Source organism: Brachionichthys hirsutus, chromosome 2, assembly GCF_040956055.1.
Source record: "Brachionichthys hirsutus isolate HB-005 chromosome 2, CSIRO-AGI_Bhir_v1, whole genome shotgun sequence".
NCBI classification, from domain to species: Eukaryota; Metazoa; Chordata; class Actinopteri; order Lophiiformes; family Brachionichthyidae; genus Brachionichthys; species Brachionichthys hirsutus.
In genome coordinates this window covers 9,402,887-9,429,204 of record NC_090898.1, presented here as the reverse complement: position 1 = coordinate 9,429,204, position 26,318 = coordinate 9,402,887, and the positions used below count along the sequence as shown (strand labels likewise).

Sequence of the window (26,318 nt, the reverse complement as noted above, 5' to 3'; positions counted from 1 at the left end):
CGATGTCTATCTGATTCTCTGGATAAGTCGGTATTAAAGACAGTGGTTTTTGGTTTCTTTTAGTAATTATTCATAAAATAATTTCATAGTCTCAGTATAGTTAAAACGGGAGAATATAACAACTCATTCTGCACATGTTGTAAATATTTTTCAAACAATTCTGCATGTTTTCTCTAAAATTAACTTTTTCCTTTTGTTTTCTTTAAATAATTTAAAGACGTGTGTTTGATGTTACATTGTTTTTGTTGGAATAAAAACAGGATAATTTAACTATTATTTGTGTTTAATGCAGGTCTCTTCTGTGTTAACTGGCTCCTTCATTAAATATTCTTCATTGGCGCCCTAATAGGAGAAAATCTATTCTACAGCGTACCCTGTTGTACTGTCTGCAGTCACTGCTTTGTTTTGTTGCAATGTGGTTATTCTGCCCCACGATGGCAGTATTTAAACGTTTCAGCAGATACTTAACCTGCATCTCATTTGGGTTCTAGGTTTCTGCTACATGTCTGAAATAAACATATTTGGTGTGTGCAAAGCAGTAATGACTCAGGCTCTCAACAAAGCTCAATGTTTGGGTTATATGATAGCCGGCGTTTCTCCGTCCGTCTTTTAGCAAAATAACTCAAAAGGTTCTGGCAGTATATTGATGAAGATTTCAGGAAATGTTAGGAATGTTTCCAGGAACAGATGATTACATTTTGGTGAGGATCCAGAAGAAATCCTGAATTCTGGATCAGTTTGAAACATTTGGTAACATTGCAGTCAACGAAACTTCAAAATTAATTCAATATCTCATTGATTATTGACCAATGTTTATGGAATTTGGCACAGTCATGTAGAATGGGGGCCTCTATCTCACCACCGAAATTCATCTGGATCGGAGTTTTATTCGATGTATTTCTGCCTCATCGCCTCCCAAGAACAGCCTTCACTGTGAGCAGAGTTGTAGCTCGAAATAAACATGATCTTAGCACTTCTCATTAAACTGCACTTTGAAACGGTACCTTAAAAAACGATGTCTATATGAAGTTCAGAAACCTCAGCGGTGTCATGATGACATCATAATGTCGCCATCAGTGGGTTGCTTTCTGACACGAGTCGCCTTTTGTGCTCATGAAAGATTGATGACCGGCTCTGCAAGGCATGTCACTGCATGAGGGAAGAGGGAGCTGTGGGATTAACAGTCAACCACTGGCTCAGAGGCGAGACCGTTCAGACATACTGATGATGGTCTGTGGTGGAAGAAGTACTGCATTCAGATCCTTTTCTACAGTAAAAGTATCCAAGTGTAATCAGAGAAGTTCTCCAATAAGTAATACATGCAGAGTGTTTGCCATGGCTGTTACTATTATACACGAGAGAAGGGATTGCAGTGCGAGTAGAATGGAAGTGTTTTAACTGTTTGATTTATTTAGTTAGGACATCTGCCCATGATGTGAAATAATCTGAATGTTTTATGGATAAATCTATCTTTAGGTTTGTTAAAATCTACAAAATATTGACAAATGCTGTCACAGTTTACCCCAAAGCCAATGTGACACCATCACAAATATACATCTTAAAATAAATTTAATTTATCAAAGCCATCCAGGAGCTGGGCCCATTAGATATACTTTTAAATGAAAAACACTTTTTGCATTTATTTAATCAATTAATGGCTGATTATTTAAGCTATATTGTAGATACGGTTTGCTAACTCAAAGTACAATAAAGCTCTTTGTATATTTTGTGAGCAAGGATTCTTTTTTTATTGCTTTTGTTAAGTAAATAGATCTAAATTTCAGTGGAATAGCATGAAAGGAAGTACTAGATTTCAAAGTATGAATAAAGTACAAGTGCAAATACCTCAAATGTGTGTTTAAATGCAGCGATGCACAGTGGTGCAGAGTGAGTACTGGTATTCGCCCGGTATAGATCTTAAAGCCACTGAGGTACCAGCAGAACAGCAGCCTCAACCTGCTCTGATGAGTCTCCAAGTCTGAAGGGGCTCCAGGATTGTTATGCTGTCCTGACCTGTTTAGATTAGAGCTTTAATCCATTTAGACAGCAGGGCGGGATGGACTCCAGTACTCCTGAGATTGGTTGAATAATCGGGCCAGGGTTGAATTTGCATTAAGGTTCCTGCATATTTTACACAAGCCTCCTTTTTTTTGCCAACAGCCCCAAAGACTATTTTAAGGCAGTGAGCTCGTGTTGCAAAAACAAAAAACATGTTTTTGACCAAAAGGAAAATAATTCGAGAGGCAAAATCCCTTTTCCTTTTTTTAGTCTGACAGAATATGAAGCCCTGGCAATGAGGACAAGACATGAAAGGTAATGGAGTGTCACACCCCCACAAGCATCGCAGTAGGGAGGGGTACTAAAGCAGTGGATTTCTCACACGCCATTACTTCAAAGTGTAAATCACGAGGACGCTCACCCGCGAGGCCAAGCTCTTTAACCAGGAGTAAAACTGCTCAAGGAATTCAGTTGAGACGCTCACTCATCTCTTCTGTCAAATTTCTGGTATTTTCAATGATCTTGTTCTCGTTTTTAGGATATTTTCCTCATATTGGTAAGAAGAAGGTGGGGGGCGGGGCGGGTGGCTCAGCTATCTACTTGTAATGTATGGCTCTGCCTGCCCGCCCCCCCCAGAGTGTAAATACATTGTCCACCTGGTAGCAGGGACTAATATTTGTCTCTCCACCAAATTCATCCATTTTCTAGAAACTCTTCTTTTGTCAGGGAGGCTGGAGCCAGTCCCATTGGGTGAGAGGCGTACACCCAGGACAGGTCGCCAGTTCATCGCACGCCTGTCACAACCATTCGCACTAACATTCACACCTACGGACAACGTTGAGACACCAATTCACTTATATTGGAATCCACGCAGGAACGGGGAGAACATGCAAAATCCACAGCAAAAAAGTCACCGGAACTGAATTAGACTTCAGAACCTTAACGCTGTACGAGAGCACATCACCGTTTAAACTATAATAGAACAAGCTCTGTGACTCATCAAGCAGCACTTATAAATGTGGTAACATATTAAGTGTTTGCCACATTGATTAACATTACAAAACCCTCAAACATCACATTGCACATTATGAAGGTCATGTTTACTTCTTTTTGTCTTTCAGTAAAAAATCTGAATATCTTATTTCTCCACAGTCGTTGAGCAATTTACTATTTTGCTACTACATTTATTTTACAGTTGCACGCTTACCTCGAATATTAACTTATATGATCACCTCGTGAAATATTAAGCAATGATTGGACTATCCAGTAGATACAATTACAACATTGTAATACTTACATGTTAATGAATCAGTAATAGCAATCACCCTGTTGCCAGTACTTGTCTGTGTGTGTGTGTGGATGCCATTACCATAACTTCCATAAATCTAAAATCAGCCTTAAGTTATTATAACCTGAGGTCTTTCAAATCATTTTTAGTGCCGGAATGCTGTGAACATGCAGATGAGCGGCTTTGCCAAAGGGCTCGGTTTTTGGAGAAACATTCCTCCCTGATACAGAGGAGCCCCGGCCAAGTGAAGCATCACATCTCGACTCCACTGATGTGAAGCAGAGGATGACTACGTTAAAAACCAAACGTATCAACTGTGCAGACAGCTCTACTCGACAGGGCTTAAACAAAGACCGAGAGAGACGCTTTTCAACTCCCGACTTCAGAGAAAGCCTCATTCCGTATTTTCACTTTAATATCTCAAAGTGCTGAGTGTGTCATTTTTCTGCAGCCCCTTCGGATGAACCGTGTGGGAGGCGAGCACCGACTGAGCCACTCAGTGGATGGTGATAAGAGTGGAGCAGCGTAAACAGGGAGTGACAATAAGAAATGCTCTCGTTTCTGCACTGGTTGATTCTTTTGGTCCCTCTTTACCAAATTGTCGTGGAGAATTGGAAGGATGAAGCTGAGCAGTGTCACGCCAACACAGCAGCAGTGGCTGTTATCTTTTGGTTCACAGTCTACAGCTATTTCTGTTGCCTCTGACAGTGATTTCGTGTGTGAGTGTGTGTGTGTGTGGGAGCCTTCTGAGGATAAGCGGGAGTTAGAGCGATGAAACTGAGCACCAGTCAAAACATCAGAGAAAACAAAGATTTGGAGAGAAGAATTAATAAGAATGACTAAGAAATGCATTTTTTTTAGTTACTCAGGGAACTTTTTGATCCTTGTGAAGTGAACTGCTCGCTCTAACTCATTCATCACTTGCTTCCATGTCAACGAGACACAATCACTCAGCCTGGAATTCACTTATGGAGACTTTTCCTCTCTATTTCCTCTCCATCTAGAGAACGGCCATTCATCACTCTCTCTTTGTTATCATCCAATAACACTGCAGGAGGGAGTATCTGGCTCTCACTGGCCCAGATCCAGCTGCTTGGGGGTGACTCACAAGACAGGTCCTCCCTCTGGGGGGGGGGGCTGCTACTTCCCATCCTCTCTCCTGCTGTACTCCTCATGCATTCTCTCACTGTCTCTCATCCTCACGGCATCTTTTTTCTCCCTCTAATCTCCTTTACTCCCCGGCCCAGCCTTCCACCATCTTCCGTCTGTCCTCTCTCCACCTGCCAGCCTTTCTTCCCTCCCAATACTCTCATCTTCCAATTCACCGCTCACTTTCCTTCGCCTCTGCTTGGTCTCTCAAACCACAGAGATTACAGTCCTGACCTCAATTCTCTGAAGAGATCGCACAAATGGTATTTTAAATACTGTTCATGCAGAGATAGCATCGGATGCAGGCAGTGTCTGAAGTGTTATCTGAGCTCTGTGTGAAACTAGTGGCCCTTTTCTGCATGATGGGGCTGGTACTGCATTGTGTTTTCAGTTTCCAGTATGCTGCTACATTACACAAATTCTCATTACTGAAACTCTTTGTCGGTTTAAGTCATTCAGTTTGTTTGAGGCTGCATCTGTTTGGATGTCGTACAGTTTTATGGCCGTGTAGGAAAATTACTGGGAGTATTGTGATTAAAATTTAATTGCTTCAGGTGGTTTAAAGCTAAAGGGCTAAATATTGTGACACATTTTATTTTGTATGCATCCTATATGTGTCAAGGCTGACCTCTCAGAAACTTCATCCTCGATTGATTGTCCTATTAAATGTCAGAGAGCAGTAAAAGCTCATTTCCCCACACCTGAAGACAGATCATAGATCATCCACTTGTCCCAAAAGATATTTAGTTTGCCTTAGGACATGATTTAAAGCAGTAAATGTTCCTATTGCAGAAGCTGAAGCCATTTTTCATTAAAAGATAGTCAATAATCAAATGTTTTAATTAGATTTCACTTAACTGAATCCATTTCATTCGTGGACTTCTCAGTCTTTCAATCTTGTTTTAGTCTATAGCTTTGGTTTTTTCAGGCAGCACACAATAAATAATCAGGCCTTGAGATAACTGTTACTGTACATGTAAACATGTATTGACATTGAAATAAGTCTCCTTTCAAGATAAGATTCTGTACAGGGGGAAAACACTTTCATTCTGTAGGCACGTCATTGTGTATATGTTGATGTTAGAATGTGTATTGTCCACATATTATCAATTGATTTGGCACTTTTCAAAGTCAACTTTCAATCCATCAGTCCACAGACACTGATATTCTTTGATTGGTCCAAACCAAATGTCAGTTCTTTTGTTTTAATTCATTATTAACAGTTAAAGGATTCCCTGAATCTCACGTAATAATTAACAAGAGCTATCACAATGCTATGCGAGCACTCAGCCTGGCTGGCAAATGCCCAACACATCTCATATGGTCTGGGTGTTAATGGGAGGCCTCCCACTGCTCCTCTCGGGCTGCTGGTGCTGGAAGCTCACTCACTCTCACAATGTTTTTTTATCAGTCTCCTAATGATGATTTATATCCAACAGGAGGGTGGCCAGTGAATCATGGTGGTGAGTCCTGCTGGCCGGCCCATTAGCCCTGGGGTGAGCGGCGAGGCAACAAAGGAGAGGTACACCAGAGAGCCAGTAGGGGTTGACGCTGCAATGATCATTCCCACTAACCTGAATCAAAATCTGAAAAGGCACAGCTGTTTGCTTTTAGCCGAGCTCTGCGGATTGGCGGTTGTTGTTCTCCCACCACCAGACATGACGCGCCCCCACCAAGCTGCGACCAAACCTAGAAGCTATTTTACCTGGGTGATGCTGGTCGTACTGGGACATGCTACAAATCCATCTCTGGTTGATATTAGGGCCAGTACAATAAAACAGACACTCCAGAGTCCGAAGGTGCATTTTGTGGATGTTGAAACTAATTACAGATGTTATTAATTCCTAAATGCATGTCATTTATCTGCACAATGCAATATTATGAATTCCATTTGTTCTATTAACAATAATTCTATTATGAGATTGATGAATTGTCACGTTTAAAAGGGTAAATAAACTCAGTTTACTTCACACAGAACCGTTTACTACTACAAATAATAGAGTCGTCTTATCAGGGCTGTAGCAGGAATGCCAAACTAACCCTCTATTTGTCACGCGCTGGTTTTTAAACATCTATTTCACCTCATAATATGTTTCCAGCCAGAAGACCAAACTAATTGGTGCAATTAGTTCTGAGCAGAACTCTCTTGTGAATGCTTTTTTTGTTTGTTGCATATTATAGATGTGAATTGTTATGTATGAGAAGGGCATAATTCTATGTCATTAGCTGCTCATTTTGTTCCTGGCTGCCAGTCGGTGGTTATTGTTCAAGCAGTAAGGGGGTGGGCAAGGGAGGCGTTGGCTCAATCTTTGCCTAGTAATTCATGGCTCCAGCTGCTTTCTCCCCCCTCCCCGACTGGACATTTTGATTTGTCAGCACTGCATCAAATTAGAGGGAGAAAACACAATTTCCAAAGCAAAAAGGTGCAAGAGCTCATTTCTAACTATACACCAAACTCTCTCAGGTGTGTATTTAGAAAATCATACACATTTTTGTAAAAAAAAAAAAAAAAAGAACTGCAATAAAAGTATCTTGATAGCAATTATTCAGATGCACCACATGATGCTGACAGTTGACTTTATCAAATGTTAAGCAAGGAAGTGTGGTTTAGACAGTTTGGATCTTTATGCGAGGGTACATCAGGAATCAGGATTACACTGAAACGTCTGCTTACATGCGAGATTGTAACCGATCCAGTACCACAAAGTGACCCTCATAACTCTCAAAAATATGAGTACAATGTGTATAAAAACTTTACAGTACGGTCTAAGAGAGAAATCTATACTTACGTTGTCCAGTAAATTCAAAGATGAGTTGTTGTTGTATCTTATTCACCAACAGCAAAACAAAGCAAAACAAACATTTTCTTTAATTCAATGGTGAACCTAAAAAAAAAATGGTAAGTTTTTTTTTCATTTACTTTGGTAAATATAACTTTATGTTTTCCTAACAAAAGTCCACAGTACAAAAACAGGGAGATGTATGTTCTTAATGGCTATAAATGTCACAGCTTGAGGCGGGCCGGTGCTTTTCCATGCACTAACTTCTCCTGTTTTCCAGATCCTCCTCCTGCAATCAGCTCATTCCAGTCACCTGTGCTCCCAGGATCACCTGCAGCTAATCTGTCATCAGACCAGACACTATCCTGACTCCTGAGTACCTGCCCTGCCTGTTTTTGATGTCGCCCGTTTGCCTGCCTGTCTTGGTTACCCGGTTTTTGACCCTTGTCCCTGATTTCTCTGCTGGTTTGGACTGACTATACCTGGTTTTTGACAATAAAGCTCAGTTTCTGGATTTTTCCTCTACTGTCTTTTGTCCGTGACAATAAACTTTGTTTTAACAGGCTTTTTGTTTTGTTTTTACATGGTTACACTACAGATTGCATTTAATGTAGTACATTAAATACATCTAAAATAAATAAATAATTGTAATCAGAAGAGAAAAGTTCTTAAATTGATATTAAGAAAGAAATAAAGATTCATTTTTTCATTGTTACACTGCAAGCACACAACAAAATTATGTTTATAAAGCCTTCTTGGTGGTTGAGTTGCTTCGTTGGTAATGTAGTCTTGTGTTTCTTTATTAAAGCTAAGCAACTGCTGCAGTGATTTGAATATTTCTTCATCTGTCATTCATGTGTTAGAGAAATATTACTTCGACGTCACAGTGACAACACAAATAGCTCATCTCGTATTCTGCCAAAATTGTCAATATTTTATTCATCTTAAATTTAAGGCAATCCATTACAAAGCATCTCACAAACCACAGTATACCGACAATATCATGTCCAACTCCTGGTTTGGAAATTATTCAGCATGCAGACTAAGAGAGTTCTGTAAACAACCTGGGATAAAACAGAATCAGTGGTAAGAAGAACCCATCGAGTCTGTGCCTCATCGGACCGGAATGGGAAGAATGCAGAGATGCAACATGCTAAAAGGTGACTGTTATCGGCTGTCAAGATGAAGCGCATGGCAGTTGTGCTAATGAGGTGGAATGAAGACACCCTGCCATTTAGGCACAAACATGCACTTTGTCTAAGGAGACCAATTCCAACACATCTTGGCACTACATATTCTTTATGCAGGGAATATGTACATAATTACTTAAGCCTGAAAGAAGATCGAAATAAAGGGTTAATCAAAGACATTTCCATCTAGAGAAAAATATTTCTTGAAAGGAAGAAAAATATACTTCATAATAATCAGTTGTATTAGTTGCATAAGTGTCATTCCTGCTCTTATTACATACTTATTATTTGTTAATATGATGGTAGTACTTTTTTGTTTTGTTGTGGAATAAATAGGCCTCAGGGAAAAAGTGTCAGACTAGTTATAATAGAACAGCCAATACAGGTCCCTGAAAATATTCTGAATTTTAATTAAATACACAAAAATGCACGCAATATATGGCCTCAACTCCACTTTTTAATTGTTTAAAAAATGTAACATGTCTTCCAAATTACACACTTTTCCTAATTAATTATCCTTGATTGATTTTTTTGGAGGGAGATGTGAACATTATACTAAGTCACTTTGAAAAAGGGAATTTTAAGAAGCTAAAGAAACCTAAACATATTGGATAGTTATTCATTTAAGATATTCATTTAAATATATTTGATATTCAGTGTCAATGTTTATGTGTCTCATGTAACCAAATATAATGGATTCATTTAATTTCCGATAAACCTTTGAAACTGACAGCAGATTGCTGCTTTGCACTGCCTAATCTTAAGAGTCTATGTTCTCTCTGAGGCCACTAAAGCGACGGGGACCTGACTAAGACCACAAAGGAACTTGAACCACATATATCAAATATCAACATATTTGCTCTAAAACAAAACATAACAGTGAGAAATAAAAGTTTCATATTCTTGGAGAGCAACGTGACAAATCTTTGCAAACGTTAGTTGTCCAGTGTCTTTCTGTGAAGTCCGAACAATGCAGCAACACAACACATCAAAGATAAGCTGTCACGTCTGAATGAAACCCACCGATGTTAGGAGATGTAAGCAGCTACAGCTGAATTGTAAACAAGTCTTGACTTTGAATATTGTACAACAAGGTTCAGCAACATCTAAAGATAATTAGAGAAGACTTGCAGGTATATAAAAAAAAAGGTGCAGAGCACTGGTTGACACAGTGTGCGTCAGCCTCTGCAGGAAAAGTCCTAATCTTGCAACAATTTAGTAGTTGCTATAATTTGCTGTGTGAACATCTCAGACACGATACTTGCTGCTGGCAAAAATAACCCCTGGGTAAGTGAATTTGGATATGTTTTCATATAATAGGCACATTTGGATCGAGATATTGACTGAATCAGACACTAATGAAGATGATTCCCATCATAAACAGATGCACGGCGGGTCTCAGTGGCTGCATTTACAACATTTGTGCACCATTGTTAAACAAATGTGAATGTATGGATGACTTGCTTTGAGTAATTAATAAAACTAGATTTCAGATGAGCATGCTATCCCAATTTTGCCCTGTAAAATGTGTGTAGTGAGGTTGCAGGTTTCGTGTCAGTGTAGAACAAATACAGGGAGTAAACAGAATACAAAAGACTGAATGAATCAGAAAAAAACTAAAACTCTGAGACTTGTTTTGTGTATTCCATTGGGTTTTTTTACATTTTTAAAAACATTCACCAACAGATATGTAATTTTCTCATTGATGATTTGAAATTCCATTCTGGGGAATAGTAAATCGATTTAAAGGGGAGGAAGTAAAGTGGAAGTTATTTGACATCAGTCTTTCGAAGGTTTATTTGTAGGGTCTTTAAAGAGGACTGAACAAGTTCTCAGATGTTAAACTGTAAAATAGCAGAAGGACAAATGAGACATGGCAGCATGACTGGAGCAGGAGAATTTACTTGCATACTAACAGGAAACGCAAGCGTGTGCTATGAATAATTAATCTGGTTTTCTGTAAACATCTTTTTTTTAATGATAATGATCATATATAGTATGGTTTTCTTAAAAACATTCTCCCAGTTGTCATGTTTAAACTGATGGTGAAATCAAAACGCGGGGCCCTTTCTATAATTTTCACTGTGGTAGTTGTTGTTGGTTCTTTCAAAATAGATGTTTTTAGCTTATTGACATTCTAAGCTTTGTGCTTTTTATTTCCGACGGTGATGAGTTAGTGCATTCTGTAAATATAAATATAAGAAATACATACAAGACATTGTGCTGGATAATCAGTATGGCCACGGCTCACAGCAGGTCATCTATAGCTTGCAATCCAAAAATGATCCCATTCATAAACAGCTTAGTAGGTTCAATCACATGCTTTTATATTACAGTCCTTATCAAAGTAGAAATGGGGATTCCTTATTACACTGGTCACAAAATATTAGATGGAAAACTACAGGGGAAATATGACTTAAATTCCCACCTTTAAAACCGCCTTGAAAGGAATAAATCATTTCTCCAATCAATCAATAAATTAGTATGCACACTATTTCCTAGTTTAACACACATCGATTCCGAAAGGTATCACAAACATGATGCACACTTGCACATTCTAATATATTTATGCCTTCAAAAAGGCTTTCTCTATGGGTTTACTTGCTATCCATTACATCACCACTTTGACAGGTTTGACAGCAAACATCTAAAACCTCCCGATATCGCGGCGCTCGTTCCGGCGCGCTCGTCCTCAAACACAAGAGAATGAAACTCCTTGATCATCCGCTGGTTCTCCCGACACAGTCTTATTGCTCCAACACAAAATGGAGTCTCCTTATCTTTTCAATCCGCCGGACTATTATCACAAAAGTGCTTCTGAAGTTTTCCCATCAATCCTGACCAACGCCCACGTGGAGCTGTTCTGTGTGGAGCTCAGACTGGGTTGGTCTCGGGGTGGTCACCAGTCGAATACGCTGGTGGGACGGGGTTAGGTTTAATGCCTCTGCTCTTCATGTAGGAGATCAGTTGGTCCGGAATCTCGGCCAAAACGTCTTTGGCCAGCCGTGCCATGCTGAGCACGTGGTTTCCTGTGCGGTCCATGTAGTCTCTGAACGGGACAAACTGTTGTGACACAGGAAAGAAATCAGTGACTTTATGAAAAGAATGCATCTTGTAGGCAATGAGTAGCCCAAATATATTAATGCTGCGACGGCACTGGGCTAAACGAGGGATTTGGCTATTTATACTTAGCATAGAGGGTTTCGATCCACAGATCAGTTAATGAACAGCAACGGGTCGGTGTGTGTGTTTGTAAGTCCTCAACATGACAATGAGGGATAAAGTCGACAGTCTATAAACACAAGAAAAGCACTCAGAGAGCGCAGACCTCATTACCCTCATAATTAGATTTACACCATCCACATGGTGATCTGGATCATTAACTAAAGGTTCTAAATTGTTCTTGGTCCAACCATGAAAAGTAAAAGTGAGTTAGATGTGTATTTTAAACTTATTTTTTAATCCTTAAATTGACTTTTCAATGTTAAAATGTACTATTTTTTCCTGAATCCATTCTGGATCTGATCCAGATGAAATTCAGTGAGAGATAGAGGCCCCCACCCTACATGACTGTGTTAAATTCCATAATCATTGGTCAATAATCAACCGAGATATTGAGGAACAAATTTTGAAGCTCCATTGACTGCAATGTTACCAAAAATGTTAAAGTGATCCAGAATCCAGAATCTCTTCTGGATCATCACCAAAATGGAATCATCTGTTCCTGGTAACATTCCCAACTTTTCCTGAAAATCTCCTCAGGTCCAGAACCTTTTGAGTTATCTTGCTAACAGTCGGATGGACAAACAAACCTCCCGCTCAGCGGCGGTAAAAGAAAACAAACTGCTTCATTAAACTCTCCAGACTTAAATTATTCAACATTTATTAGATTGTGATATTAGTATAAAATACATTGGAATAATTTATATAAAGACCAAAAATCTGGGGTTCGTCCTCTGAGGGTGAAGAACACACAATTAATGTAATCAAACTCCACCCATGCTATAAACAGTGCGTACAAGGAAAGTCATTGAGCGGTCAATCCTCTGGCGTTTTCATATTCAATAACCTTCTTGGAATAACGCAACTATTTTATCCTGATAGCCCCCTAATAGGTTCATATTTAAAGATGATTTTCTCAGGACCTGGACTGTACACCCTCATCTACCTCTAAACAATCTTTCCTGTAGTTAGACATATTTTGCTTTATAATAACCAACAATACTGTATATGTTCACCGCTAACCTAAACGTGGGATCTGCAAAATGTCTCACCTGCACAATGTCTCTTTCTGCAAGCTTCCCCCGTGAGGAAATCCTTACATCATCTCCATCCAGCTCGACCATGGCTATGGAGAATGCATAATGAAATAAGCTCAGATTTAAATATTGTCATGTTGTCAATTGGTGTGCAATAGATGTTATACTTGGGGACGTGACCAACAGTATGTTTGAATAAAGCCAGTAATTAAGTAAGATAAGATTTCCACTATTGAATAAGTTGTTGGTGTTCTCACCATCAAACTCTGCTTGGCCAACTCCAACAATGATGATAGACATGGGGAGTTTAGCTGCCTGCCACAAACAAGAACAACAAATAGTTTTCACAAAGATGCCTAGAAGAACGGGGGGGGGGGGGGGGTTTACAGCTCCAGTTATTTACTCTGCAAAACCAGCATCACTCCACAAGCACAGATCTCCAGAGACACCGGAGGCAGACAGGAAAATGGACCAAATATAATAAAGCAAACATAAATTCTTCTTAGCATCACAGCAGCCTCTGCTGATTCACATCTTTTTTTTTTTACACACATACTTCTGGTTATCCAAGGATTTACAAAACAAGTTACATTTCAATCATGTTAAAACATGCACAACCACGGGGTCAAATACTTTATTCATTAAACACTTTATTATTTATTATATATGATTCAAACGCTGCTCACGCCATCACAGACTAATCAGTCCTGCTGATTTAAATGCAAACTCAATAAAAAACCTAAACCGCCGTTAATAAGGCTTTCAAAAAAAAAAACATTTTTAAATCAGGTTTCTTCATGATGTTGACTTCAATCCTGATGTGGACAGCGTGAAAGCTCCAGTGTGAATGAATGATATATGCTTGTGGTAGAAGTGCATTTGCAGGGATGAAACTAGGTCAGCTTTCCTGGAAAAACCTCCCGACGGGAGAGGCCTGTCATAGATACGAGTAATAAACTCAAGAAGGGCATCCTCTCCATCATTATTCTCCATCGCTTCTCCCATTTTATCCTCCCTCCACTGGACTCAAATCCACGATGACCTCTCGCTCTCACATCAAACACACAGATTGTGGATGCCTCTTTCCAAGACCTCCAAAAGAGCACACCTATATGAGCCAGATCAGACTCTGAATCCAGAGCTGAATTATTCAGCCCACGCCATTTCTTACTTTGTCTTAATGATAAAGTGACTCAGGAGCGGTCTTTTCTATCAATCTCTCTGAACTCACACTCTGATACCCCTCAGGATAAAAGAACCACAATAAAACACACACTGACAGCAGGTAGATATTCAGTGTGTGTGTAGAAGAGCAGACATTTACAGTGTGTGTTAACACAAACACACGCATCAAGGTTGCCAGCATTTGAAAACCTGATTTTATTTATTGCATTCCTCTCAAACTCACAGTGAAATGTGATTCTGTTGACTCAAATGCGTGTTTTGTTTTCACATCGAGTCTATAAAAAATTCTGAATGTCTTTGACCGTTGCGTTGCAACATTTTCCTAAATGAAACAGACTCGAGGAGAGAGCTTTAAATTAATAAATGGTAGCTGTCTCCTGCCCCAAATTAAGCCTGGCTTTAAGTATCTTATATCTTTATAAACTCTGTTCAGACAAACTGTGGCGATAAAACAAGCATTTATAATGACTGTTAGAATTAACGGATCAGCGATGAGACCAGTGAAAACATTTTGAGGAAGAGTGCATGTACAAATAACTGAACCAAACTTGCTCGCTTTAGTAGAAATAATAAATAAAATGTGAAAATCAAGTTCCAGGGCAGCACGGTGGCACAGTGGATAGTGCTGTTGCCTCACAGGAGGTCCCTGGTTTGATTCCACCTGGGACTTTTCCGTGCCGTGCAAATTTGAAAAGAAACACATAGTAGGAAAGATAGACCTCTCGCCATCCTGTTGGACGTATTAACACAAGTCAGAGATGGTTGAGCTCTGCTGGGATGATGATAAAAAATATGGATCATGCATCTTTTTTCCTTTTAAAAAAAATATGCCGATGACAAATAATCATCTCCTTTCTTGCGGCTAAGAACGCTCAAATAACCAATAACATGTTTGCATTTTAAACAGTTCATAACTGATTCATTATGTGCACCTGGCAGTTAGATCATATTTATCATTTAATGCTCTGTAATTCCAATTACCGGTAGTGCGTTTCCCTCCTGACTGAACACTTGTAGAACATTTGATTCAAATTGAATTGTCTTCCTCTGAATCTGAAGGTTCCCCTCCATCAGCTGCATCTGCAGCTCCTCTAGTCAGCGTAAGCATCGTCCAGGTGCAGCAGTTTGATCACGAACACGACAACATGCTGTGTTGTTCTTCCTCGATCATAACACAATGATGTTAAGATAATGAAACCAATTTGGCTTCTTATTATGAGGTATATTTATTGACTAAAACTTTATAAACAGCTGATAATGTGCAGCACATTACAAATGTCCTTGATTTAAATTGTGCTTTGCCAAATCTAGGAAAGTTTGGGTAGAAGATGTATTAGTTACACTATCATATCACTATAAGATATCTCTCATGTGCATATTTTTTGAAATCACACAAAATTAACTGCAGCATCAAAAGACCACAAACACATACCCAGAAGTGGAGACTCGAGCAACGGCCCTAACTCTTTCATCGCGGTGCTTCTCAGGACAAACGCTAATAAGCTCATTGCTACGTGATAGCGTAGCCAGGTCCGGACTGAGCCCAGAGTCGGTGGCGGGACACGGCAGGTTCAGCAGTGCAGAGCAGCAGACAAGATCTTAAAAGGAAGGTGTGGCTGTTCGAATGGTTTGATTAACAGTCGCAAATTCCCTTTAAACCCAGTCTGCTGGGGGGTCTGAGCACCGTGTCGCCGTGAGGGTCGATCTGAGGTGATTAAGATTCACCGAGCAACCATAAATACATGCGTGATCCATTTCTAAAACGAGCTCCGGTGTTTTGATGACACAGAAAATAAGCTGCATGCGTCAGAGAAACACATTGATGAACTGTGACAGAAGAGAAGCCTCTGATGGAGCACTGGATAAAGCCTTTCCCTCTAATAAAGCAAACCTGTTGACCTGAGAGTGATCTCAGCTGAGCCCCCTCAGCCTTCCGAGGGTCTCAATATAGACAAAACAATATTTGTCAAAGAAAGTGCCCCAGCAGAGGGGGTGAGGCAAGTGGAGCAGAAAGCATTCAACAAATCGTCAAATGTAGTGCCACTGGCTTATCAACCCCTCAAAGAAAGAGAAGACCTTCTTATAAGTGGCACAGTAAGCTAAAAGCGGCTGCAACGTTGGTGCCCTGCAGAGCATTGAAGGAAAAGAGGGAGAGAAAAAAGGACTTGAACATCTTCCACACAGTGTTAGAGCAGCACTTACATTCACTATGGCCTCCTTGGTCTGAGCCATATCTGATATAACACCATCAGTGATGATGAGGAGCACAAAGTACTGAGATCCATCCTGCACCGCCGCTGCATACCTGACACAGGAAAATCAGCAGGACAGCGTGGTTGAAAACACACAGACTACGTAGGAAAGAAGCAAAACTGGAAAAAGATGCAAACTCCACATTCACGAAACCACAGAAAACTTTTTGCAACATCTTTAGAGCAGCAGAGAAGCAACTACTGAGTACCAGATTTTAAAAATAGACATCAGCAAGTGACACAAAAGCTTAATATAGATATGTAAAGAAGTAAAACATGTTGACTAGTTGTTGAGGTCTCTGAGGTATCCAGATACTGTTAGGAAGGCCGTCAGAGACACCACAGCGACTGTGGCCTAGTTTTGATCGCCCTTCGCTGGCTGCTGGCTATGAATAATTTATTAAGCTGTTTGCACAATTGGCGCAGTCTGTTTCTTTCAGAACATCATCGATTGCAAAGTGTTAAACTGACCACACGCGATGAGCAACAAAACTGTGAAGGATCACAGAAAGAGTCAAGGACAGATCTGAGGTCAATGCCTTCCTGTCGCCCTGAGATGGGTAAATACGACCGGTCTGCACTTTAATCCAGACCCATTTGTGACAGAAGCAGGTTAGATTAGAATAGATCACAGAAACATTTGTCTCCCTCACCAACAATCACTGGTGACATGAATGGTGTGTCTTTGGAACCAAACACAACAATGGTCGATCGAATTGATTATATAGGGTTTTTTTTTTTTTTAGCTTCCTCCATAGACTGAGACCATAAATCTGTTTCTGATCATGCAAAGATTCATTTGAAAGTTTTTGTCATGAGTTTTGCTGCACAATCTCATTTCAGTTGTTCTTGAGGGACTAAACGGATCCAACAACTCCACAACAACAAATCGTGTGACTGGTTTTATGTATTTACATTTTCCTGAAGATATACGGCGGTTTTATTAGGCGGCACGTGATTATTATTTGTATTTATTATTAAAGGGGGACTTTTTTTAAAATTCTTTAAGAAGTTGGAACTCATGTATTGAATGTCATTGAATCTCCTTAAAATGACATTAAAGTGAGCCTGCACTGCGTCTGCCTGATTACCATTTCATCATCTCAGTGTGGCAGCGGGTTGTTTATTCTCTTTCATTAGTTCTGCTCATTTGACAGAGAAATCATCGCTCTCCGTCTCAACCCCTCTCACCGCACGTCTCCTCGCCTAAGATTATTTACACATCGACTTTCACAGAAAGGACGCCTGCGTCCTGTGACGTTGACCGTACCTTGCCACATGATTAACAACAGGAGAGAAATTGGTGGGTCCATACAGCTGAACCGTCTTAAGGCTTTGATGATAAGCCTCAAGAATCCCCTCCATGCCGTTACAGTACGGGTTCTCAATGTTGCCGTTCTGAGCAAGAGAAAAAAAACAGATCAACACTTTAATCAGTCAATTAAAATCATGCTGTAATACTGGAATAAAATAGTGCTTAACATAATAATGAATAGGTGATGCAAACAATAATTAGCGTATCAGTATTATTAAATTATAAAGAAAAGAAAATACTGGCTTAATATAAAGCTGGAACGTGGTCTTTTAAAGGCGTGTTCAGAATGTAAGTATGTAATAATAAGAAATAGAGTAGATAACAAATATAAATGCACTGCAGGGTGTTGAAATGTCCTTCTTTCGAGTAAAAGTAAGTCAGGAGAAACACAGAAAGACTTTCTGTCCTGGATGAACGGGGATGAATAAGGCATCCATGGTGGCTACAGGCTCCGCCCCGGTTCAGATGGGGGGGCTCAGGTTCTCCAGACACTCATCTAGCAAGCCATTTAGGTTGAGTGTGTGACTGTGGGGTTACTCAGGATTGGTCGATTGTTATTTAAAAAAAATAAAAAAAATTACCAGCCTGCTTGTCACCTGCTACCTTCCTTTATTATAAGGCACATTGTTAAGTAAACATAGCATTTATTTCAACCCTAACTATGACTGTACTTTGACAAACACCCAAGAGACTAAAGCCTGAAAGAAGGAGGCGTCGACCATATGGTGAGATGAATCTTAATTTGCTCATTTTAATGGAAACATGGAGAAATGCAATAGAGAGATTCCTCATTAGGGCGTACCATGGAGCAGCCAAAGCACATTATCAGGCTGATGGGCGCCAAACTGATTTAAGAATCCTTGAGCCTTACAGGACTTAATTTGCATTATCAAAGCAAATGAAATTCACTCTGAATTATGCATGTCAGAGGTGTAGCAGCAGCGTCTCAAAATGAACATAGCCCATATGAAACCATGCTTATCTATACAGAGAAAGCGTAAAAACACAAACAAGTGGTCAAACCTAAAGATAAGATCCATTGGGAAGACAAAAATAATTCCAACATAGAGTTAAAAAAAAAACATCTAACTGGCCTGAATGTCTGAAATCCTATATTGTCCTCACCAGAGGGAACTCATGGGACACCCTTCCATCAGGGGGCAGCTTTGCACCAAATCCCAGGGCAGGGAACATCTTATCACTGTCATAGTCCTGGATGATCTCTCCTACAGCCTTCAGGGCCATGGCGTAGGCATTCATCTGGTATGGGTTCATGTAGTGCAGTGAAGTGGACTGAGATGGATTCCCTTCCAAGACAAGAGAAGTCAGAGTCAGTGATGCAAATCCAACAGGTTGAGACTGAGCTGACAGCTGCAACCCCAGAAATGTGTGTGAAAAGGAAATGGGATGTTATGAATCTCAGGTGAAGCTCGATGGGAGGACACGGCTTAGTAGCAATGCTTGAATGCAAGGCTTGTATTACCCTGTTTATATTTCTGAAGATACGGATCAGTAACAGCAAAATTACTGCATGCAGTTCAGTCGAAGCAAAGACAGTAAAAAAAATGCAATAACATAATGTGTGTGTGTGTGTGTGTAGGAAGAGATGGATCTTGTACAGCATCACAGTATCAAGTACTACATTAAACAATAGCAATATGTGTGTTCTTTCTTCAAAACAATATTGTATCTCATGTCCTTGTCCCTTTTGTTTTATTTGTCACTACTTTTGCATGTTTTATCTTACAACTGCTTTTATTGACTGCCGTTTTATTGGCTGTATGATTGATATCTGCTTTAGAGAAGGGTGAATAAATATGCATTCATGTGACCTTTATATTGTTTTGCTGTTTGAACACTGGTAAGGTAGAAAACCATAACCACACACAATATTATAATAAGTAACAGGGGCTCTTTATAATTTATGAGCAATACATTTGATGTACACTAATGCCATGTTATTTATTTAGTGTTGTGTGTACCAAATGCAGCATTTTGTCTTCAACAATAATCCCATCTAAACAATAATCCCACTTTACCTGAATAAAAATGAGTTTGACAAAAAGTAGAAAGTCCCAGGCTGCTCTTTGATTAATGGGAAACGCCACAGTTATACATCAGGGGAGCCAAGCGGAAGCCATACTGGAGGACAGTAGTCAGAACACTCACCATTAGATGCAGTGAAATCAATGGCCACTGTGAAGTGAATCTGAGTCCTGAAACAGATGAATGGGAAAGGATTCTGTTAACAAAAGAGAGGCAGCAGAACTCAGTGCCTCACTTTAATGAGGCTGTCCAAAGCACCAAATTCAGAATTGCAAACACATGCTATACATGAACCTAAAAAAAAACAAGAATCTCTAAAGGGTCTCTGCAACCCATAATGAGATGCTGCAGCTGGCAAATGATTTCACTGAACATCACATTGGGGGGAAGTGTGATTAGGGCACAAGAGGCACAAGAACTATAAAAGAAAATAAATAAATAAATAAAAATGGCAATTTCTCAGGAGCTGTTGTGACAATTTACAGTTTGTTCAAGATGCAGTGTACGGCATTTTCTTTCCCAATCATCCATTTTAATTCCCATCACAGTCATTCTCATTATAATTGCTAGCATTATCTTTGCTTCATTTAGCTGCAATTGTGTGATCAATAGAAAACTTTCACTGCATCAATATGAAGATGCAAAATGTCTGTCAGAAAAGAGCTGAATATTTCTTTATTCATGAGCTCATAATGATGAGCAAAACCTTGAAAATAGGAAACAATCAGTTTCCACTGGGTCGGTGCAATTCTTCAGAGAGACAAATGAAGGGGAGCTCAGATCAAAGTATCTACTTTACCTCCATTCAGAAATCCCCCCCAGGAAACTATTGGAGATAATGGTGACTTCCTCCTGGGAGAGTCTGACCCTGTCTCATTAATCAGCATTGAGCTGGCAAAGGTGAATTGTTGCAATGGCATGCCGCAGCGGTTTGAAAGTATCTGCTGATTTATGCGGTTAAATGAGAGTTTTTTGGCTGGAAAAGTGAGGCAGTGGACTTGAAGTTGAAGCAGGGAGCTGGAAAGTAAAGGTGGTTATTCAGGAAGCGTCAGTCAAACTGTCAGTCAGACCATCAGAGCATTTCCTGGCAGCTCACCCGCGAAAAGTAGCCCCCAACCCAGGCAGTGGTTTGGGCTATTCATTCCGGCCCGCCGAACTTCTCCAAATTATATAATTAAATAAAATTTTATTATAATTAAACCTCATTCATTTTCCCTTTTCCCTGTAACGCTACCTGTAAAATGCCAAATCTTTTAATGTAATGTATTTTACATTATGTTGGTTCATACATCATACAAACACTCCATCCATCTTTTCCCTATGTTTGAATATTTCATAGGCCCTTTTATAGTTCAGCTATTTTGGCCAAAAATCCAAAGGCAACATTAAGGACAAGTAACATAATGTGCTAAAGAGTGACAGCGTGGTCGTCAGAATGGTGGATGAACGCATGTTAATATAGTCTCTCAGTGATTGGGTATTTTCTGTCACAGAAATTAGTATGCATTGTTAAAATCATTATCCACAATCTTTGCTCAAACCAGCGCTTTCTTGGAATGTATGGAGATCTAAAAAAAAAAAATCTTTGTTCTGTACACCTTTGAGAGCACATCTGCCTGCAGCCCACTCTGCAGAATATTTTACATTAGGATTACTTGATGAACAGAAAAGCACTGTGGAGGAAATGGAGCTGCAGATCATGAATATACATTGTACCCTGGGGATCGGTATTTCCTGCTGTTTGTCTGTAACTTGCTGCAAGAAGCATTGCATCTCCTGTCAAATGCATTTTCACGTTGAGATGACTGACCGACCGTACACGGTTTTCCCTTTAGTCAACTAATGCACAGCAGGGATTTGTGTTTGAGCTGAGCTCACACATTAGTTTGAGAGAAAAATCAATTCAGACTTGACACTGACTAACGCGCCATTGTGTTGTGTTCTGCAAATCATCGTGGACAGAACCGGTAGCTGGCGGCTCCTTTGGACTCATTTTCAACCCTGCAATTGTCACGTCTACGGTCCTGGATGGCAGGTCATCTTTCTTTTTTTTTTTAAGGCTCTTTATTGAGTGATGTATTGCTCTGTGCACAAATGAATGTGCTATCACTATTTCAGGAGTTCATAAATCTGACACCATTCTCTAAATGGCATCTTCAAATCTCATTCAGTACACATCTTCCAGGACAGGAAATCCAATAGTGAGCTTCACTCTGTCTTTTCATATCCCCATTAAAGCCACAAACCATCGCTCACCAGTTCCTCTTTTCCCAGATTTGTTCTCGGATGAAATGACTGCACGACCTCAGAGCATGACCTTGAATTACGTACAAACATATCAGCGTCGTATTGACGGTCCTCCGCCGGTAAGACAAACACCATATGGCAGAAGACTTTGTGTTGTGAAGTGCCTGCACTCTGTGCTGTCATGGCAGATTGTATATAACGTAAAACGTTAGGATGCAGCACACCTATAATCGCGTCAGTCTGCGCTGGAGATGGGCCAGCGCAGACTACATTGATGAGCCGAGTGGCACCGTACATTTATTGTATGATGAAATACAGGCAGATGTACACAAAAGCTGAAATTATGATTTCTGAAGTGCTGTAAAATGTGCCGCTGACTGCTTACACATACAGTCTGAACTTGACTTGAAGGATTTAGGATTTAGGGGACTACAATATCATAAGTGGAATGGGAGGATGAGGTATTTGCTTGGTTGTGCTCTGCAACCTCATTACACGCTAAGATGCCACTAAATCTTAAAGCATCTAAAACCATTTCAGACCTGATACTTTCTGTTATTACTTTTTTACTGTAGGGAGAATGCTGCATTCCTTCATCTTTAATCTGATGCTCAAGTCTAGCATCCCTTCAGGCATACGAGAGCTATTTAAACATGATTTGTGCCGGCAGCTGCATTATATGGATTTACACTGATGAAACACACCACAAGCTGGTGCTGACATTGACATTTCTTTGCAAATTAATAAATATAATCATTTTTCTTGATTGAAAATGCGAGGTACATGTACCAGGTATTGTTTTCCATTACTGACAAATGCATGAAGTTCATTCAGGAGAGACAATATGGATCTATGTCTTACAGCAGTCAATATGATAATTAGTCTCTGAGAGCATAGACTCTTCAGGGAGAGCCTTTTAATTGAAGAGTATCTGCCCTGGAGTTTAGACACGCGTGGTGGTGGTGGTGGTGGTGGCTGATGATTTGAAACACACATTACACACAGCAGGGTTCTGGCAAAAGAGGGAGCAATGAATGCAGAAGTATAATGTAAACACACTTCCTAACAGACCGTCGATTACTCACTGGGAGCAGGAAGTGAGATTTTAACAGCTGTATGCTAGAGAATGTTAGCTTTAAAGACAAACATGTTTTCTATGGTTTAGCAGCACCGACAGCATCCCTGTGATGTTTCGCTCAATGACTAGAAAGAGCTCGACACGGTCATCCAGATTTTAACCATCCAAATCCCAAACATGTTTGAAAATGACCGTAGTAGTCGGGATTGTTGTGGGGGTGAGTCAGTGGAATGAGGTTGATTCTCATGGAGTCTGTTCCTGGTTTAAAGGCACCAAGAGATCCATATTTAAATAGACAGACTGGTTACATGTGACCAGTTAATCTAAAACCTCACTCAATAGCCCAAAACAAATATCATCCAAGGATTTTACCTAATTTATGAGATGAATGAGACAGGTCTATTTTGAATGGCCAAAGAAACTTCTATCAGCATCGTGAAATTTGTGTAAAAAATAATGTTCTTCCAATAAGAGATTTGCCGGCCCACCTGCCCCATTCTCCATCTTTGAGTGGGAGCCTGTGAAAATGCTTATTTTAAAACGTATGCTGACTGAAACTCACCACCCACGGGAGATTATGCTATTTTTTGCTAACTCTCCTTGACATTCTCAATTTGCAATTATTCTATGGATTTATTCTTAAAAAACAGAATCCCACTAAATAGAGAAAGAGTACAACTACTGTATGTATTGATGGTTTATTGATGCAGTGATTGATGAGAAAGAGCACTAGGATCAAGTTTAGTATGAATATACAGTATATAAGGTGAGATTCTGTCCATCCATGGTGGAAATTACAACTTTCAATATTTAGTATGTGACAGTTACAGTTGACATAAACAGTGTTAAGCAAATTGTCATATCTGTTTCCACCTGCAGCAGTTCCCCAAGTCCAAAATGAAAGAAATGTCTCGTACATAAATTCAAAATGAAGAGTTCCGCCTCATGAACAGAGCCAGCGGGAGCCGGTGTCAGAATGATATAAGCTGCATAAATCCTAGCAGACCAGCGCAGCACGCTGAAACTGCTTTTATTTATCAATAACATCATTTTTCTCCATGTCTGCAAGGTAAATAGATTTGTGTAGAATGAGGACACGAGCTACTACTACAATTTGTAGCATTTTTTAAACCCACTATGAATGCAGTACAATGCAACCTGACAAATGCGTGGTGTACAGTAAAATATAGCAATATATAATTATTCATTCTTTCATCTTCTGAACCGCTTTGTCCGTTGGGTCGTGCTGGAGGCTATCTCAGCAGTCAACAGGCGAGAGGCGGGGTACACCCTGGACAAGCCGCCAGTTCATCACAGGGCCACACACAGACAGACAATGATTCACACACTCACACCGAAGGACAATATATTGTAACCAATTCACCCAATTTTGTCATGATCCTGTTTTTTCTTGTATTCTTTTTTGCTTTCATGCGTTATCATTATATCCTGTGTTCTGCTTGAACTCTTTCCCTGTCATACCTGCTATGGTTGTCACACCTGCTCCTCAGTCCCTTCGTCACCCTGCCTTCTTAGCCCCTCCCTATGGCTTCAGTCCTTTTTGGTGGTGGTGGGAGGAAGCCGGAGAGCCCCAAAAGAACCAATGCAGACACGGGAAGAACTTGCAAACTCCTCACAGAAAAGACGCGAGTCTGATTCAAACTTGTGGCCTTCTTGCTGCGAGGCAACATCGCGTACCACTGCGCCACTGTGCTGCCTTAATATGTTAGTATTAATATTATTCGTAGTATTATTATTGTATGTTTTCAGTTCAGCAGGATATTTTGTAATTAAACTATTAGACCATAATGAGAGTGGGAGCGCCACATAAGCCATTACACGACTGGCCTCACATCAGAGTTAATTCACAAAAGAAACACTTCAACATGCGAGGAAAGGGAGATAAATCTTTCATTAGCCTCTCAGTATCAGTAGACTGTGTGGTGCTCGGACTTTAATTACCTCTATTTGACAATGTCTAATTCCAATTGAAAGTTAACAGACTTTTTTTTTTTTTTAAACAAACAAACTATGAAACAGTGAAACCATTAAGGATGTGATGGCGTGTCGGGAGAAGAAATTCCTTTTATCTTACCTCATCTCAAAAATCATCTAAATGCATCATTCTATCTGTAAGAATGGGAGTGGAAAGCAAACACACATGAGAAGAATCACTAGCAGAAATATCAGCTTCAGGCTTTTGCTTCTGCTTCAGGCTTCTGCTCATCATCTCTCCGAGTTAGCAGGCTGTCTGCTTCTGCTAATTATGCAGTCTTTTTACACAGTTGTTAAAGTCTGATGCCAAATCATCAATCAAATCTAAATGATCCATTGGATGAACACTTGTCCTTCCAGATGAGAATAAATGAAAAATTAAATTAAATCTGAATCTGACTAAAAAATAGTTTTCCTGACCAGAGATTTTTGTAAATGTCTTGAGGCAATGCCGCTTCACATACTTCCATTGTCAGATTTGACCCTAAAAGGATTAATTAAAAAGGCATTTCATTAGGTTTGTTATTTCATGATTAGATCTATAAAATGTTTTCACAGCTGATGAAGACCCAGCCTGTTTGCTTCACTGAATTTTTTCTTTCCAATTAAAACATATCGTAATTAGACAAATATTTAACACCCATTGAATTTTCACTGTCCCAGTGGGCGAGCTGTTTTGGCTTTTAACGAGGTACTGTGTATTTGTCTCATTCCGAGCTGAGGGGTTATCGTTGTGAAGGTTTGGTTTATTTTTTATAACATGTATATTGTGAAGACCTTTGAGACAGTAAAAGTCATTAAGGAACCTAACTTGATGAATGTGCAGTGGAGAATACGCTTCAACCATGCCTAAAGCTTTTCTTGTTTAATTGACCACAACAGCAGATCCTTTTCGTGATCTCTCTCTTCGGTGGACACTGTAAGTCTGGATTTTTAAGGTCATTTTCTATGGCTAGAGTTAATCTTACTCATCATGGATAAGCAGCATGTTCATTATTTAATCCCTCTGCTGCCAGCAACAGTAGTGAAATTACATATATGTATTCTGAAATTTCATATTTAAAGTAGCTCAAAAATCAGCTTGATCATGGAGCTCTATTAGATATCAGCAATGCATGAATATTACATTAAAAAAAATACTATGCTTAGATGTCTATACATAGATGTATTACAGTAAAGACCATTTCCTCTCTGTAAATGCATATGTCACACATTTACACATGACTTGTAATCAGCAGCTTGGTTGTCGAGTTATATTCTCTGTATCTGAGGAGCATGATTTTGCTATTTTCTAAAAATACATTTACATTATTCTCTATTTGGATTTTTATCTCATTTCTAGCTGTGTTGCATCCCTCGTCCATGGGTCGTCCTGAATGGGATTCCATAATATATTTTGCATTTACATCAACATTAGTCTATCATCTCTCCCTTCTGTCTTTGAGTTTCCTGCCTATACTTTTATTTATTATCAATACCCCCCCCCCCCCAAAAAAAAGAAAAGTATCCAGGATGCTTTGGGAGTCCAAATATTAC

The 26,318-nt window shown here is 39.7% G+C and overlaps 1 protein-coding gene across 1 annotated transcript in view; it reads right to left on the bottom strand.

Annotated features, from left to right (window-relative positions):
* Positions 1-11,279: 11,279 nt before the first annotated feature.
* cpne5a (copine Va) overlaps positions 11,280-26,318 on the bottom strand; it is a 54,051-nt gene continuing 39,012 nt past the window's right edge. Inside the window, exons 15-21 of the mRNA XM_068752760.1 lie at positions 19,586-19,632; positions 18,542-18,723; positions 17,372-17,499; positions 16,052-16,154; positions 12,922-12,979; positions 12,680-12,753; positions 11,280-11,468 (exon numbers count right to left, since the gene is read on the bottom strand). Of these exons, the coding sequence (XP_068608861.1) occupies positions 11,280-11,468; positions 12,680-12,753; positions 12,922-12,979; positions 16,052-16,154; positions 17,372-17,499; positions 18,542-18,723; positions 19,586-19,632 (781 nt within the window). The remainder of the gene's footprint in view (positions 11,469-12,679; positions 12,754-12,921; positions 12,980-16,051; positions 16,155-17,371; positions 17,500-18,541; positions 18,724-19,585; positions 19,633-26,318) is intronic.